The sequence below is a fragment of the Aquarana catesbeiana genome, linkage group LG11 (genome assembly GCF_042186555.1).
Source record: "Aquarana catesbeiana isolate 2022-GZ linkage group LG11, ASM4218655v1, whole genome shotgun sequence".
Taxonomy (NCBI): domain Eukaryota; kingdom Metazoa; phylum Chordata; class Amphibia; order Anura; family Ranidae; genus Aquarana; species Aquarana catesbeiana.
Genome location: NC_133334.1, coordinates 84,528,459 through 84,544,775, shown reverse-complemented (window position 1 = coordinate 84,544,775; position 16,317 = coordinate 84,528,459). Strand labels below are relative to the sequence as shown.

The 16,317-nt window shown below is 45.4% G+C and overlaps 1 protein-coding gene across 1 annotated transcript; it reads left to right on the top strand.

Annotated features, from left to right (window-relative positions):
• The first annotated feature begins 14,857 nt into the window (after positions 1–14,857).
• On the top strand, positions 14,858–15,970 carry LRRC10B (leucine rich repeat containing 10B). The gene has a single exon (XM_073606057.1). The coding sequence runs from the start codon at positions 14,924–14,926 to the stop codon at positions 15,968–15,970; it is 1,047 nt and encodes a 348-aa protein (XP_073462158.1). The 5' UTR covers positions 14,858–14,923.
• Positions 15,971–16,317: the final 347 nt, after the last annotated feature.

The window sequence follows — 16,317 nt, the reverse complement described above, 5'->3', positions numbered from 1 at the left end:
TTCGACCGTCAAGAACGCAGTGACGTACAACACTACGACAAGCCGAGAAAATTAAGTTCAATGCTTCCGAGCATGCGTCAAATTGTTTCCGAGAATGTGTGATTTTTTTGCACGTCCGAATTGCATACAGCATTTTCGGATAGGAACTTTTCCCAACCGGAAAATAGAGAACATGCTCTCAATCTTTTGCTGGCTGGAATTCCGCCAGCAAAAGACCGGTGGAGCATACACATGGTCGCATTTTCCGACAAAAAGCTCTCATCTGAGTTTTGCTGGCGGCATTTCCGATCGTGTGTACCCGGCATTAGTTTATCTTCTGTCATTTTATTTAGGCTCACTTCCTTTAAAAAGGCTTTTCTTTGTTCTGTCCTCTCCTTTTGGCATTCTGTTGTCTCTTTCTGTTTAACAGAGTAGAATTCTCCATAGTATTTCTGGAATACTCCTGCTATTTCCGTTGTTGTATATACCATCTCCCCAGTGCTATTTTGAATTTTCTCTATATAATTTTCTGTTTTTTTCTTTTTTAGAATTTTAGCCAAATACTTCCCTGTCTTATTCCCCCCTAGATACTTCTCCTTCTTGATTCTGTTAAAGGTCTTACGTGTTTCCTGTTCTGTTAGATATTTTCATTCGTCCCTTTTTTAGGTTGACCGCATGATAAACTTCAAGCTCACCTCTTTTTTTTATACTGCTGTTCTAACTCGTGGATTTCTTTCGTTAGTACTTCAATTTTTCTTGCTCTCTCCTTTTTTTCCGCTCCCATGGAATTCCATCAGAATTCCTCTTATATAGGCCTTATGGGCCTCCCATAACATGGCCCCTGATATTTCTCCGGTATCGTTTATTATGAAGTATTGCGCTAATTCTTTTTTTATCCTATCCTCTGCTTCTTTATCCTAGATTCATTCTTCTTTTTTCATTTTTTTTTTTTCTTCTTCTTTCATTTTTTTCTTTTCATAGTCACTGGGGCATAGTCTGAGAAAGTTGTAACTTCTATATATATTTGTTCTAATCACTGACTCCAGTAACCTATGTTCAATCATAAAATAGTCAATTCTTGAGCACGTCCTGTGCACGGGGGAATGGAACGTATCATCTCGTATTTTTGCATGCTGTATTCTCCATGCATCCATCAACTGATTCTGGCAAAACTTCTTTTTTAGCATCTTCAGTTGGACATTCCTAGTCCCCCATACCCAGGACATGCTATCTATCTCGGGATCCATACAGAAGTTAAAATCTCCTGCCATGATTACTCCTCCTTTCTTAAACTCCATTAGTTTCTCCATAACTGCTTTTAGATATTTTGTTGTTTTTTTTTTTTTTTTTAGGGCAATAGATATTTGCTAGAGTGCAATCTACGTCACTTAGTCTTCCCCCCAGGAACAGATAGCGCCCATCGGGGTCTATTAATCTCTCCTCCAGGGTAAAATTTACCCCTCTGGCAAAACCAATGGCTACTCCCTTTGCCCGTTTTGTTGTTTAGTCTCCGTAAAAAACATTTTGGAAAATCTTTTGAGAATCATTTTTTATTTGTTTCGTGGGAGATGTGTGTCTCCTGCAGGAAGACTACCTCTATGAAGAGTTGATTAATTTCTCTTAATATGTTAAATCTTTTTATAGATGTGTTTAAGCCGCACACATTATACGTCAAAAAGTTTAATGATGTCATCTTTGCTCCTTGTACTCCATGCTCCTACTCCTATCCTCTTTATTCAACCCAACCCCTAGATCAGGCTGATTATATCCGCTTATTTTTTGTCTTTATGGGAGTTCAGTGAGCAAAGAGGAGTTGTCAGATCCTCAGCAGCCCTTAATTAGATTATGAGGGGTTTCTGTTCTATCCTCCCCCCCTGCCCCACCTACCCATTTCTTCTGGAAACCTTAAGATTGCTGAATGACCCTCCTTATGCCCTATTAGACAGGCTGGGAAGCCCCATGAGTACTGAATCTTATGGGTCTTCATTTGGTCCAATAAGGGTTTTAGTACTCCTCTCCTTGGCAGTGTTTCCGATGCCAGGCATGGGAATATCTGAAATGCCGTTTCTTCATACTTTACAAGGTGATTAACTTTTAGACCTTCAGAAAAATCTGTTCTTTATCTTTATAATTATGGAATCTCGCAATCACATCTCTCGGGATTTCTCCAGCCATATCCGCAGGTTTTCTAATTCTGTATATTCTTTCAAACTTATTTTTTTGTCGTTGATCTTCCCAGCAGTGGGCCAAATAGTTTGTTCATTATGTCTTGTAGAACTTCTCTCCCTGTTTCAGGTAGGCCCCGAATTCTTAAGTTTTTTTTCTATTGCGGTTTTCCAGATCTTCTACTTTATACCTCATATGCCTCTGCTCTCGCCGTAACCCTTCCATCTGTTTTTTAAGTTCTTTTATTTCTACCGCTTGTATGTCCAGTTTTTCCTCTGCTTCTTCCAATCTTTTTAGTATCTGGTTCAGGTCTCCATGTAAGGTTGCCATATCCCCTTTTAGGGATTGTTCCAGTCTAGAGAACATCTCTGCCTTTTCGTCCTCGGTTGGAAGTTGGCTTTTTGTTTCTAACTCTACTTCATTATCTTCCTCCTGCTCTTCGTTTACGGTCGTTGAGCTGTTTGCTCCCACAGATTGTCTACTATGCCCATTTTTAAGAGCTCCCTCTGTTTGTTTACTCTTTGTCCCCAGTTGTTTTCCCAGGCTTTCTTTGTCTCCTTCTTGTGTCATGTATTTCTTGATTGTGCCAGGACTAGCGTCTAATTTAGGGGGTTTGGTCCCGCACCTTTCACTGGCTTACCCCTCATACTGTTATTTTATATTAGGGGTATTCTGGGTTGACAATGTTCTATGGAGCGGGGGTTCCATGTTTACTCTCTGCGGTGTCAGGCTTAAACGTTCTCCGGCCCCTTCTACCTTAAGCCACTTGGGGTTAGTTTTCCCCGACACTTCTCTTTCCCTGGGTGTGCCAAGGTATATGCAGGGCTCCGGGGAAGGGATCTGAACAGAGGGAGAAGGGGGGTGTCAGTCCAGTCAGTTTGTTCAGAAAGCCTCAATTTTCTGGTATCTTCTGCCCAAGCCTCATTAATACCCCCAGCCTCTCACACAGTCTCTCCCTATTACCAGTCTCTCTCACAGACTGCCTTTTAGCTTATCACCAAGTGTAACTGGGGGGTATATCACATTCAGGCATATTATAAAGCGAGGGTGGATTTTGGGACTTTAAATGAAATCATGACCTGGTAAGGCCACGTATTTCCATCCCTGTCAATGTGACAAAAAAAGGGGGGGCAAGTGAGCAAGCATGCAACCAAGCAAGAAACTTGCTATAATGTAAAGTAGTGAATGTACAGCTTGTATAACAGTGTAAATTTGCACTCAGATTAACTTAACACATAACACACGGCCATTAATGTCAAAAAAGCTGGCAACAAAAGTGAGTACACCCCTAAGTGTAGCAATTGTAGCAAAGTGTCATTTCTTTAGTGTTGTCACATGAAAAGATATAATAAAATATTTCCAAAAATGTGAGGGGTGTACTCACTTTTGTGAGATACTGTACATGTTATCTGGCAACTGTGATGGTTTACGTGACAAGATCTTCTTGCAATAGTTCCATGGGTGCTAGGTGTTCCCTAGAATTGCCACTTGTCCTGTAGAAATTGGACATGATGAAAAGGATGTCAGAAAAGTGTCAGTTTGGCATTCCTACTTTTTTTTGCATTCTTTATAATCAAAACAAATCAATAATCAAACAAGAAGAGCATTCAGTGGGTCTGATTTACAAAAACGGGAGACAATCAGTACAAATTCCAAGCAATTGCTTATAGACATATTTCTTAGCTGAAAGGATAAAACTTGATTGGTTGATGTGGTAACAGCTTCACTTTAGCCTGGTCTGCGCCAGTTTTCCTAAGTAAGCCCCAGATGCATGAATCTAAGTTACCAGCTTTAAACATATCTCATGGTTATATTACTGTGGTACAGACAAGGTACATTGAATAACAATAACAACAGTACAGAAGCTCGCTCACAGTTCTTTTGTGGAGAATTCAATAAAACTGCGACCTATATTTATGGCAAACAGCAGGAGCGCGTCAGTGTTCTGAACTGCTGAAAGGCCTGTATACAGTGATCATACTGGCTAAATGGAAAATCAGCCCACTCACATGAAATCTAGAATAAAACTTAAAAAATACACTCTTTTTCAAAAGAAATAAACAATTGGAATTATTATATTAATTTACAACCATTTCTAAAAACATGCACACATAATAGTTTCACAGACTAAAAAATAGGATTTTTATTATTTTTATTTGGAGAACAAAACATATTACTGGCGGTCCTGGGTTACAAACATCCGACTTACAAACGACTCCTACTTACAAACGGAGGTAGACAACAGGAAGTGAGAGGAAATCTACCCCAAGGAAGGGAAATTCAATCCTGTAAGAGTTATCATGGGGAAAAAGGTGTCTCCAATGAAACTTTATCACCAATCCTTGTTTCCACAACAACCCAAAATTTTCAAAATCAAATTTGTCATTGGGACAGAAAGTGAGGTGAAATCTTCTGAACAGGGGCACAAACAGCAAACCAAATGTTACAAGGGTGTTAACCATTCGCTATGCTATCCAAAAAGCTTAAAAATCTTTTTTTTGGCTGGAGCTACACTTAAAAAATGTACCTGTTTCGATTTACAAACAAATTCCACTTAAGAACAAACCTATAGACTCTATCTTGTTTGTAACCCGGGGACTGCCTGTACTAGATTTCAAGGAGCGAAAGGAAAGAGCTCATCAATGCTAAATCACTGATTGGCTACAGTATGGACCTGTAAAATGTGGAGCTTGAGCATTGACATTTACTTTTAGCACCATCAAGGTCACCTAAAAAACATCTATCGTTAAAAAAACATTCCTGTAAAATGTAGGATTTCCACTTACTGTACTTTGTATAACCATGACAATGATCAACAGGACAAAAATAGGGGTGAATCTCCTCAGAGGGTATACTGGCTGCAGTAAAAACTTAGCAGAGGGCCTTAGTCTTTATCCCTCCATCCAAAACAAAAGTATGTACACTTTGGGACGGGCTACACTATTGTGGTGTGTTAATGCACATTGGTGTGATGCAGTCACTCATTTTTGACTGGCACCCCAACACACCTTGCCAGTGCACTTGTGTTTCAATGCTGCGGTAATGTGTGCATTACCCATGTTGATGTGATGCTTTGCCATTCATTCTGAATGGGATCCAATTGCACCTTGCAAACAGACCTGCTTTACAGAAAATAGTACATGCACCTTTTTTGCATGTTACCATGTTAACATTAAAGCGGAGCTCCACCCAAAAAGGGGAAGCTCTGCTTGTTTGCCCCCCTTCCGCTGCCACATTTGGCACCTTTCAGGGGGGAATGAGAACCTGGTTTCGACAGGTACCCGCTTCCACTTCCGGCTAACTTCACCGCGGCGACCTCAGCCAAAAGTTCGGCCCCCTCAGCAGCACGCTTGGAGCATGTGCAGTAGGGTGCTGGCTGGGAATCTGCAAGGCTTCCCTTAGCCAAGATGGCGGCTGCAGCGCCCGGGAGCCAATTGAAAAATCGTCTCGGGTGAAGACGCCACTGGATTCGTGGACAGGTAATAATAAATAATCACCAGGTGAGCCACTGTGGAACGATGAGTGCTGGCAATTAACCGACAGCTGAGTGACCTGAGCACTTAGAATAGAGGGCTGAGCCCAGCCCCCTCCTCAATGACCGCTCCCCTTCGGAGGGCCACCACGTTTGAGGGGAAACCATCTATGGAAAGCACGAAGGAGGGCAGGAGTATGTACGTCCGAGGATGAGACCCAAGAGTGTGTCTCTGGACTGTACCCTTTCCAATGAACCAGGTACTGTATGTGGCCACAGAACCTACGGGAGTCAATGATCGATTGTTTCTCACACTCTTCATGGTTCTCAACCTGAACCAGACAAGAACGTGGTACCAATGTGGTGAAGCGGTTGCACACCAAAGGTTTTGATAAGGAGACTTAGAATACATTAGAAATACGCATGTTAGAAGGAAGGTCTAATGCGTAAGCCACTGGGTTAATCTTACGGAGAATATGGAAAAGCCCAATAAACCATGTTGCCAGTTTCAGTGACGGAACACGGAGTCGAGGTTGCGAGATGGCCATCAGAACCTCTCCCCATCCTGGTAGGAAAGCGCAGGTAGCATCTGCAGTCAGCACAGAGTCTGTATCTATTACTGACATGTCGCAAGGACTCTTGGACCTGTAACCAAGTGGAACGAAGATCACAGAGATGCAGTAATTCTTTGGGGAACAAATGAGTCAGGCAACATGGATGGTTGGAAACCATAATTCAACATAAATTGAGACAACTGGGAAGCGGTATTGACAGAACTATTGTGAGCAAACTCTGCCCAAGGTAAGAGGTCTGACCAGTTGTTACAGTGGTCAGAAATATAGCAAAGTAGAAACTGCTCCAAGGCTTGGTTGGCTTGTTCTGCAGCTCCATTGGACTGCTGGTGATATGCAGAGGAGAATGAAAGCTGAAATCCCAACTGTGCACAAAAGGCTCGCCAAAACCTGGAGAAAAACTGGCTACCCCTGTCCAAGATGATAACCTTGGGTAGCCCATGTAACCGAAAGATCTCCCGAGCAAAAATAGATGCCAGTTCCAATGTGACATTTTTGAGAACCGGTCAACCACCATAAAAATAACTGTGCTGCCCTGGGAGTTGGGTAACTCCACAATAAAAGCTATAGTCAGGTGGGTCCAAGGCCTCTCTCCACTTTGGTGTGGGTTGTAGGAGGCCCACTGGAAGGTGTTGTGGTGTCTTACTCTGAGCACACATGGAACAAGCGGCTACGAGGGTGGCTACATCAGCGCAGGGACTAGGCCACCATTGTTGAGAAATAGCCCAAATGAGTTGATTCTTCCCTGGGTGGCCAGCTGCCTTGGAAGAATGGTAAGTCTGGAGCAAAGCAGTGCGGAGATTCTCAGGGACAAAGCAGCGATCACAAGGTTTCTCAGGAGGAGAATGGATCTGAGCGGCAATAATTCTATCACCCAAAGGTGAAGTGAGGCTAGTACGAACAGTGGCCAGAATACGATCGGGAGGTGTCACAGGAGCAGGAACCAGCAACATCTTGGAAAACTGTTGCAACAATGCTTCAGCCCTTACATTCTTAGCACCGGGTAAGAATGAGACTATGTAATTGAAGCTTGACAGAAAAAGAGCCCATCGTGCCCTTCTGGGAGATCAGCATTTTGCCTCAGACAAGAATGTGAGATTCTTATGGTCAGTCAAAATGAGGACCAGCACAGTGGTACCTTCGAGAAGATGCCTCCATTCTTTAAGAGCTAAAATGATAGCTAACAATTCTCTGTCCCCAATCTCGTATTTGCATTCTGCAGGAGACAGATTCTTACAAAAGTAGCCACAAGGATGCATAGCGCTCTCAGAGCTTCCCCAGTCTCAGATGCATCAATCTCAAGAATGAAGGGTAACGTAGGATTAGGATGTGCCAGCACAGGAGCTGAAACAAAGGCAGCCTTGAGACACTCAAATGCTTTTAAAGAGAAGTATGGGATTTTTTTTATCCCATACTTATACTTACTTAGGTGGATTCAGCATCGGTCCAATGCTGCATTTCTCCCCCGCCGCCTCTTCACTGAGAACCGAGCCACTGACCACCGCCGATGGCTCGGTTCTCTCACCTCCATGAGCGGCGAGCTGCTGCCTGTCAATTACCAGCTCTCCTGCTCTGCTTCTCCACGCTCACTGGAGCGCTGAGCTGTGGAGGGGCGGGGAGCATCCGTCTCTGCGGCTCGCTGAGAGGCTGAGGCGCCTATCAGTCCAGGCACCTCCCAGAGTTGGGATGACACGGTGCCTGGACTGATCTTGGTGACGTCAGCAGAGAGAGGACTTCAGACCGCTCTCTGCTGAAAACGAATCACAGGAGCGCAAAACTAATTGCACTCCTGTGACCCATAAGAGAAGCCCAGCCGAATGAGCTCAGGCTGGACTTTTCCTTTAATGGAATCCGCAGACCATAACTGTGGGTTATAGTCCTTTCTGGTCATTTTCAGTCAGGGGTTTGACCAGAGAAGAGAAGTTACAAATGAATTTCCGATAACAATTGGCAAAGCCAAGAAAACGTTGTAACGTAGACCTACTGGTCGAGGCCACTGTAGAACTGCAGATAGTTTCTCTGAGTCCATCGAAAAACCGGCAGTAGAAATGACATAACCCAGAAATTTAAGCTGTTCATGATGAAATTCGCACTTTCCTAACTTACAATACAGGTTATTATCGCTCGGCCTCTGTAGCACACGGGAGACATCTGTGTTGTGGCTCTATAGGGATTTAGGATATGAGAATATCATCGAGATAAACCACCACACATTGCTGCAACATATCTCGGAGGACATCATTGATGAATTCCTGAAAAACTGCAGGAGCTTTGTAAAGACCAAACGGCATTACGAGGTATTCGTAATGTCCTGTCCTGGTATTAAACGCAGTTTTCCATTTGTCGCCCTCCTTGATCCTCACAAGATTGTATGCCCCTGTCAGATCGAACTTCATGAAAACTGTTGCTCCCTTGAGGCGGTCAAATAATTCAGTAATCAACGGAATAGGATATGCATTTTTAATTGTAATGAGATCGAGACCCCTATAATAGATATAAGGTCTCAGTTCCCCACTCTTTTTTTTCACAAAGAAGAAACCAGAACCAGCAGGAGACGAGGATTTGTGGATGAACCCTCAAGAATGCATGGGCAACATAGTCCTCCAGGGCTTTATCCGCTAAGACAGACAAAGGGTAAACCCGGCCACGAGGGGGCATGGCACCAGGTTGAAGGTCAATTGCGCAATCATACCACTGGTGTGGAGGTAAACTACCAGCTTGACCTTTATCAAGGACATCACTTAATCCGCAGTACTCCTCTGGCAAGGAGGAGAGTGAAGAGGTGCACAAGACCTTAGACACTTTCTGAAAACATGTTTTACAGCATTTTGGTGACCAAGAAAGAATCTCAGCACGAAGCCAATCAAAGGAGGGGTTGTGCCTCTGTCACCAAGGATAACCAATAACCACCAGGTAATGAGGTGAGGAATTGATTTGAATTTGGATTATCTCTTGATGAGGAGCCCCTACGGCCATGGTCAACGGAGCAGTCTCATGAGTCACATGGGCAGGCTGTAGAAGTCTCCCATCAATAACCTCAATGGCAAGTGGAGTGGCACGAAGCTGCAGCGGAATCGAGTGCGTAGACACAAAGGCACTATCTATGACCAGGCCTGCAGCCCTAGAGTAGATTAGAGCCTGTGTATTGATGGATGACTCAGACCAAGAAAGGGTAACTGGAACTAGAGGCTTATCCTTTAGGATAACTGGGGACGTAACAACACCACCTAAGGTCTGCTTCCCAGATGTGTAGGACAAGACTTCAAAAAGTGACCTGCCTGGCCACAATAAAAGCACAATCTCTCCCTCCTCCTAAAGGCGCTCTCCTCCGCAGTGATGTGTAAAGCCCAACTGCATGGAGTTTACTTCACTGGCGGACTTGGTAACAGGAGGCATGGGGGGTGAGGGAGGCAAGGGTGGGACTGCAAAGCTCGGAGCCAAATGTACAGGAGGCTTCCGCAGGTGCTCCTTTAGGTTGGGTTCACGCCACCACACCGCATCCAATTCGCAGGACATTTTAAAATCTGTTCATTTGAATGAGTCAGGTTCACATATGTGCGTTGCATCCGCACTCCACATTGGCCAAAAACGTATGCATTTTCTAGGCATTGTGGTGCGAATTGTAGGCACATTACCTTCTATGGGAAAGCATCTGATTCGCAGATGCGTTCCATTGTGAACAAGAATTCTCTCCCCCTCCTCACTACACCTCCCCCCCTCTCCTTGCTCAGCTGATCCTTAGGTACAACGGAGATGAATCGCTATACAGCTGCTTTTTCTCTTCGCAGAGAGAACGGAGCAGGAATTCACACCGCACATGTGTGAATCCAACCTAAAGGAAGGTCTCTCTTGGAGTCTGCAGTCAATGAGAATGGCAAATGTGATCAACTTCTCCACATCTGTAGGTATGTCTCGGGCTGCTATCTCATCTTTGATGTTATCCGAGAGACCATGAGAAAAAGCAGCCACGAGGGCCTCATTGTTCCAAGCGACCTCTGCTGCCAGAGTACGGAATTCAATGGCGTAATCGGCAACAGTTCTTGTACTCTGATGGACCTGAGGCTCTTGGCAGAAGAAGTGGAGTGTGTGGGAGTGTTAAATGCCCTTTAACCACTTCAGCCCCGGAAGATTTGGCTGCTATATTTTTGGTAACAAAAATAGCAATAAACTTATATTGATTGGTTTGCACAAACGTTATAGCGTCTACAAAATAGGGGATAGATTTATGGCATTTTTATTATTTTTTTTTTCCTAGTAATGGCTGCGGTCACTGGCAGGGAAGGGGTTGACACTAGGGGGCGATCAAGGGGTTAACTGTGTTCCCTGACTGTGTGTTCTAAATGTGGGGGGAGGGGGCTGACTATAGGAGATGACAGGTCCTGGTTCCTAGCTATTAGGAACTCACGATCTGCATCTCCTCTCAGAACAGAACAGTGATTTTTGTGTTTACACACATACATTCCTGTTCTGCCTCTAGTGCCCATGAACGCTCGTGGCCGGCGGTCATCGCGACCACCGGGCTTGAGCATCGGCACCCCCAGAGTGCAGCGGGCACGTGCGCCTGCCTGCTATCCCGCTTAGAGGAGCTGACGTATAGCTACGACGGTTCGCGGGATCGTGCTGGCCTGCCGCAGTATAATGACGGCGGCTGGTCAGCAAGTGGTTAAAGGAAGCCACAAACTCAGGGTAACTCAGGACAATGGGTCTTTTCACCTCCCATAGAGGGTTTGCCCAGGCCAAGGCTTTATCAGAAAGCAAAGAAATAATGAAGCCTACTTTGCTTCTGCCCATGGGAAATGTCTGGGGCAGCATCCAAAGTATATCCCAAACTGATTTGAACTGGATTGCCCCCAAATCGCTGGGGAAGCGGAGCTGAACCAGACATGCCTCTTACAGAGGTAATATTTGAGGCAGGTGCCTGCACATAGACTGGAGCAGCAGCAGGGATGGCCTGCAACACAGGTTGTACCGGAACAGCCACAGTGGGAGGATCCCAGTGAGCAGTGTGAATTAGGAGCGTGTGTAACGCTTTGGCAAACTGATCCATGCGGTGTTCCTGCTCATTCAATCTGGAAAAAATATTACTACTAGGTGGATTGCCTGCTTCTTCTGAATTCATGGCCTTCGCCTACTGTCAGGAACCATGAATCAGACGGAGACAGAAAAAGCAGTAAAAAAATCACACCTATTAATATAATGGTAAAAATGGTACAAATCAGTAAACGTAGTCAAAACATAGACAGGGTACGGTAGCCAAAGCGGGTAGTGAGGACAAGCCAGTAAATCAGGAAGCCAGAGATCAGCATAGTCAGAGGCAGCAGACAGGATCAGGAACCAGAAGGGAAGTCAGCCAGGCAAGTCTTCAACAGGAACACAGCAGAGAGTCTCCAGATATGTATAACCAAGGAGAAGGCACGGAAGAAATGAACCAGGCAGTTTAAATAGCCTGAAGGGGCTGGCTGACGAGCAGGAAATGATCACCAGGTGAGTCACTGTGGAACAATGAGTGTTGACAATTAACCGACAGCTGAGCAACCTGAGCACTGAGAAGGGAGGGCTGAGCCCAGCCCTGACAAAAGAAACAAATGGTTTTACATAATGCAGCGGCATTTACACATGTAGAACACCCAACACATGATTTATTTTATACACCTGTAGCGACCTCCTGGGCCAATGGTGACTACATCCGAATCGGAGATAGTGGAGCACTCTTCGGCCGGGAGCAGGTTGCGCTGTGAGCTAACATCAACTGGCAAAGCAACCTTATCTCCCTTACTGGCCACAGATATCACAGCCCCCACTGGCATACTACTTTTACCCATTTCAGGCTTACCCAACTCCGGCGTGTTTCCCCCAGGAGGTTCCATCATCAAGAAACGCAGGTGGGCCTGACCGCGGCTTAGAGGGATAACTGGAGCGCGGGGTCCTGGAGCAGCCACAGAGATGAGAGGAGCAGTTTACTTGTACAAGCCGGGTGATAGCAGGGGGACTTTCGATGCTGTCACCAGCTGGGATGGCAACATTCCTGTCCCAATCCGCTTGGAGTGTCCGTGGAGGTTGGGCTGGTGAGGCTACCTCGAGCAAGGGTTCCCCGCAGCGTTCACAGAGGATCCAAGGCTGCAGATGCATGGCCAAGCTGGAACACTTTCCACAGATCAGTCCCAAAGCGTCATAGCCTCCAGTGGTATACAGGGCAAAGCTGTCTTTAGGTATATACCGCACTCTGGTGTCAGTCAGAATACCTTTGGTTCCGCTCAGACCAGGGCCAAGACATGAAACACACATCTTCCAATCTCCAAACTGCCCCATCTTCACCATCCAACAATCGGATACATGTGGCAGCACTTCCTTATCCTCCTCTGCACAGCGGTTTCTCCTCCCCCTGCCAAGGGATTTGTGTGCATACTTTCTGCAAACTTCAGCACTCACCTCTTTCTTTTCGCGGCGTGCCAAAACTTTAATGGAGTCCATTTTAACCTCTGCAGCGCTGGCGTAAAGTGACAAAAGACCAGGATGACACTCTCCAATGAACAAGGAGACATGTTGGTTCTTCCCCACATTGTTGGAATACACAATAACACAATCTTTACAGAGTAAAGATATTACTTGCCACCTTCCCATGGAGCCAGACGAAATCACAATGTAGCTGTAGCCGGTTGCTAGGGGCGACCGCTGCTGGAATAATGCCTTTGCCCCACGTTGGGCACCAAATGTAGCGACCTCCTGGACCCCTAGAGGCCTAATGGTGACCTCAAGAGTTAAGGAAAGCTGACATCCTTCCTTGTAAAGTGGGTTAGCAGGCAGGGTGGGTGTAATGTAAGATGAAATTATGTGCGCCAGTCACTTTTTGAATGACAAAATAACAAGAGATTTATTGTCTCTTAACAAGAACTGTGGGAGAGCGGATTAGGGCCAGGACACCCTTAGGTAGATTCAATGGTAATTGGCAGACTCTGATACACCATAAGTAGACAGCTATACAGGTGAAAGTCCTCCAGCCAGATGCCACATCTGTATAGGTAGGACCGCTGTTTCCTATGGCAACTGAACTTGTAACAGTCACTAAAGGTAATCATACATAACTATTGGTAACACAGATTAGTTCTTCTCTTATCTCACAGTATCCCACTGTAGGTCTTCACTCACTGTGCTCCCAGTCTCTCACTAGACTTCCAGATCCTTCATCATTATCGGATCGCCTGAGCTATTCAACAGCTAAACCCGCTGTATTTTCCTCAAGCGTCTCCCCCCGCTAGCATGCTGGGCCCCTGGCTTGGCACTCGATGAAGCTTTCCCACTTCTTCACCGTCCATGGCTGGTACGAAAACTGCTCTGGTACTTGCTCGAGCTTACTCACAGTAGTCTCCGGTAATAAGGTGGATGGTCCCTTAGTGACAACTGCTTCCCCTTTACCTCCGACCACAACTGGTTACCTGTTCGGCTAAACCTTCGCAACTCGGTTGGACTCCAATCCTGCAGTCCCAACCCTACGCAGCTTCTCCTGCTCCTGGATAGGCCTCAGGCAGCCTAGCAGCCAGGTGTCCCCCCGGGATAGGCCTCTGGCTTCTGGCCTAGCACCCCGGGGCGACATAACACATGTCCACCTAGACAGCCGTCCAGGTGGCACAGAACCCCAATCACCTGACTCCACCCAAATAAATAAGCTCTCCCAGCAGGCCAAGGGACTAAAGAAACCCCTGCCAATTGGCTGAGACACCCATCCATAATCTGAATTTGCTAAGCCCCTGTCTAATGTCATCAGCCACAGTGCCACCTAGTGACAGAAGGGAAAAGGTGCAGCAATTCCAGAATTAGAGAGGAATCAGTGGATCTTCTAACAATTAGCCAGAACAATTACTACCTGGCAAACTAAATTTGTTAGCAACCCTGCCTAAACACCAGGGTTCTACACACCTTTGCACACTGGTACGGACTAGTATTCCAGTGTTTCTCCCTCAGTTTCACTCCCTCATTCAGCTAATGTGACCCCAGTGCAGATGGAGAAGGACAAAAAAACAAGGACATTCTCAGGTGCTCAATGTCTTCCTTATCAATTTATGACATCTTCATTTATTAGAATCCCAGTGGCTGGCTCGCACGGTGCTCAAGGTTGAAATGCTGCACAAATTAACCACTTCACGCGAAACGACGTACCTATACATTGTTTTGAGGAAATGGTTGTACCGGGGTGAAGCCTGCAGCTGCAGGCTTCACCCCAGTACCGTTTTTTAGAGCTGACGGCCAGCTTTCTGATGATAACAACTGATGCAGGTCAGTCCTGCAGTAAACTATGGACATACTACAAGCCTCAACTTTACCAGAACAGTGAGCATAATGGTTGAAGATAAGACAATGTTTCTCCCAGAAAATAACCTGGTGGCAGTGTACAGCTCAGCCTTTTTGTTTGAGCCTGTTCTCTGTATCCTCAGAGAAATATCTGAAACTGGTGTTGTGTGTTGGAATGAATTGTTTCCAGTACACCTGATCAGTGTAGACTGTGCCATGAAAGAAATGTGAGTAGGGAACATGAATATTTAACTTTTACTTCTCAAGTTTCATCAGCAGAGAGCAACAGAGGATGACAGGTTTGAGGACAGTTATTGTGTCATTGTAACAGCTCTCTGCAACATGCCTTTAGGTGTCCTGAGATGTTCACCGAGTACTATTGTCACAGCTGGCGATAAACTTCATGTTTTGGCTTAATCTGTATTAATTGCCGTTGTACCCCCTCCAAATGGGTGGTGCATGTGGATCTGTGCCGACAGTGGCAGGGGAAGGTGCAGAAGAGCCGTTGCCTGAAGACACAGAGGAGCAGCTGAGTTCTGGAGATGGCACCCTTGAGTTCAGTGGACGAAAGATGACTCACCTCCCAGCATCAATATGTACTCTTGCTGATCAGCTTTACAAGCTGTACTTGAGTGGAACAATGATAACAGAACTACCCGATGACTTCTACCAGCTTTACAATCTGCGTACTTTGGCACTTGATGCAAACAAACTTCCAGAATTGCCGGAAGCTGTGTGTTCCCTACCACACCTTGGCCGCCTGTACCTTGGAGCAAATAGGCTACAGGGATTACCCATGTCGTTTGCACGTCTCCAAACTCTACGTACCCTGTGGATAGAACGGAACTTTTTGCATCACTTTCCACCGGTGTTGCTAAGCATGCCGGCCTTGCGCTGTCTGCAAATGGGGGACAACCGTTTGAAGGGGCTTCCAGGGGACATTGCTACATGTATGCCAGGCCTAAAAGGTTTGTGGCTCTATGCAAACAGACTAGAACGTGTGCCGAAAGTTCTTCTACGTTTACATGGTTTGGAGATACTAGATCTGGACCGGAACCGCATTGCTGTATTCCCAGATATGAGTGGATTGAAAGGATTGCGCCTGTTATCCTTTGACCACAACCCTGTGAAAGCACCTCCGAAAGTGGGGGAAACTGTTACTCTCGTGGGAGAAGGTGCTCAGGAGTTCATGGAAGAGCGGGAGGAGCAAAGGAAGCAGAGAGAGGAGGAAGCGATGGAGGAACAGGAAAGGGAGCAGCAAGAGAAGGAGGCAGCAAAGGCAGAGGGAGATGAGGAATTAGAAGGGGAGGAAAAGCAGGAAGAAGAGCAATATGATGAGGAAGAGGCAGAGCAGGAAAACCCTAACACTGATTGTTACTCTGGGAACAGGGAGGGGGACTTCTATGAGGAAGACGATGAGTATTACCTAGAGGAGGAAGAAGAAGGCTATTATCCACAGGAAGACGAGAATTATTACACAAGAGGGATTTATTGATTTATTGTTTTTTTATATTATAATCAGAAATGACTGCTCAGAGAAATGTATAATAAAGACTACAGGTACCTACATCCCAAAATTATATTCGAATAGAAAGATAAAAGGGTGGGGCAAGTAAGATTTTTCTGGTACCGTCACGAGACATTACAACAGCTTTGTTTAAAAAATATGTACATTAAAATTACATAGCAAGTCCTTTAGAATGGTCAATACACCTTTAATAGGAGGTTATTCAAACCTAAGGATACCTTCAAGAGTCGTATGGACATTAGAATTTAAAAGTCAAAACTTTTTAAATTATGTTGAAGGTAATGAAAGGATAAGTGAGATAGATATATTTACAT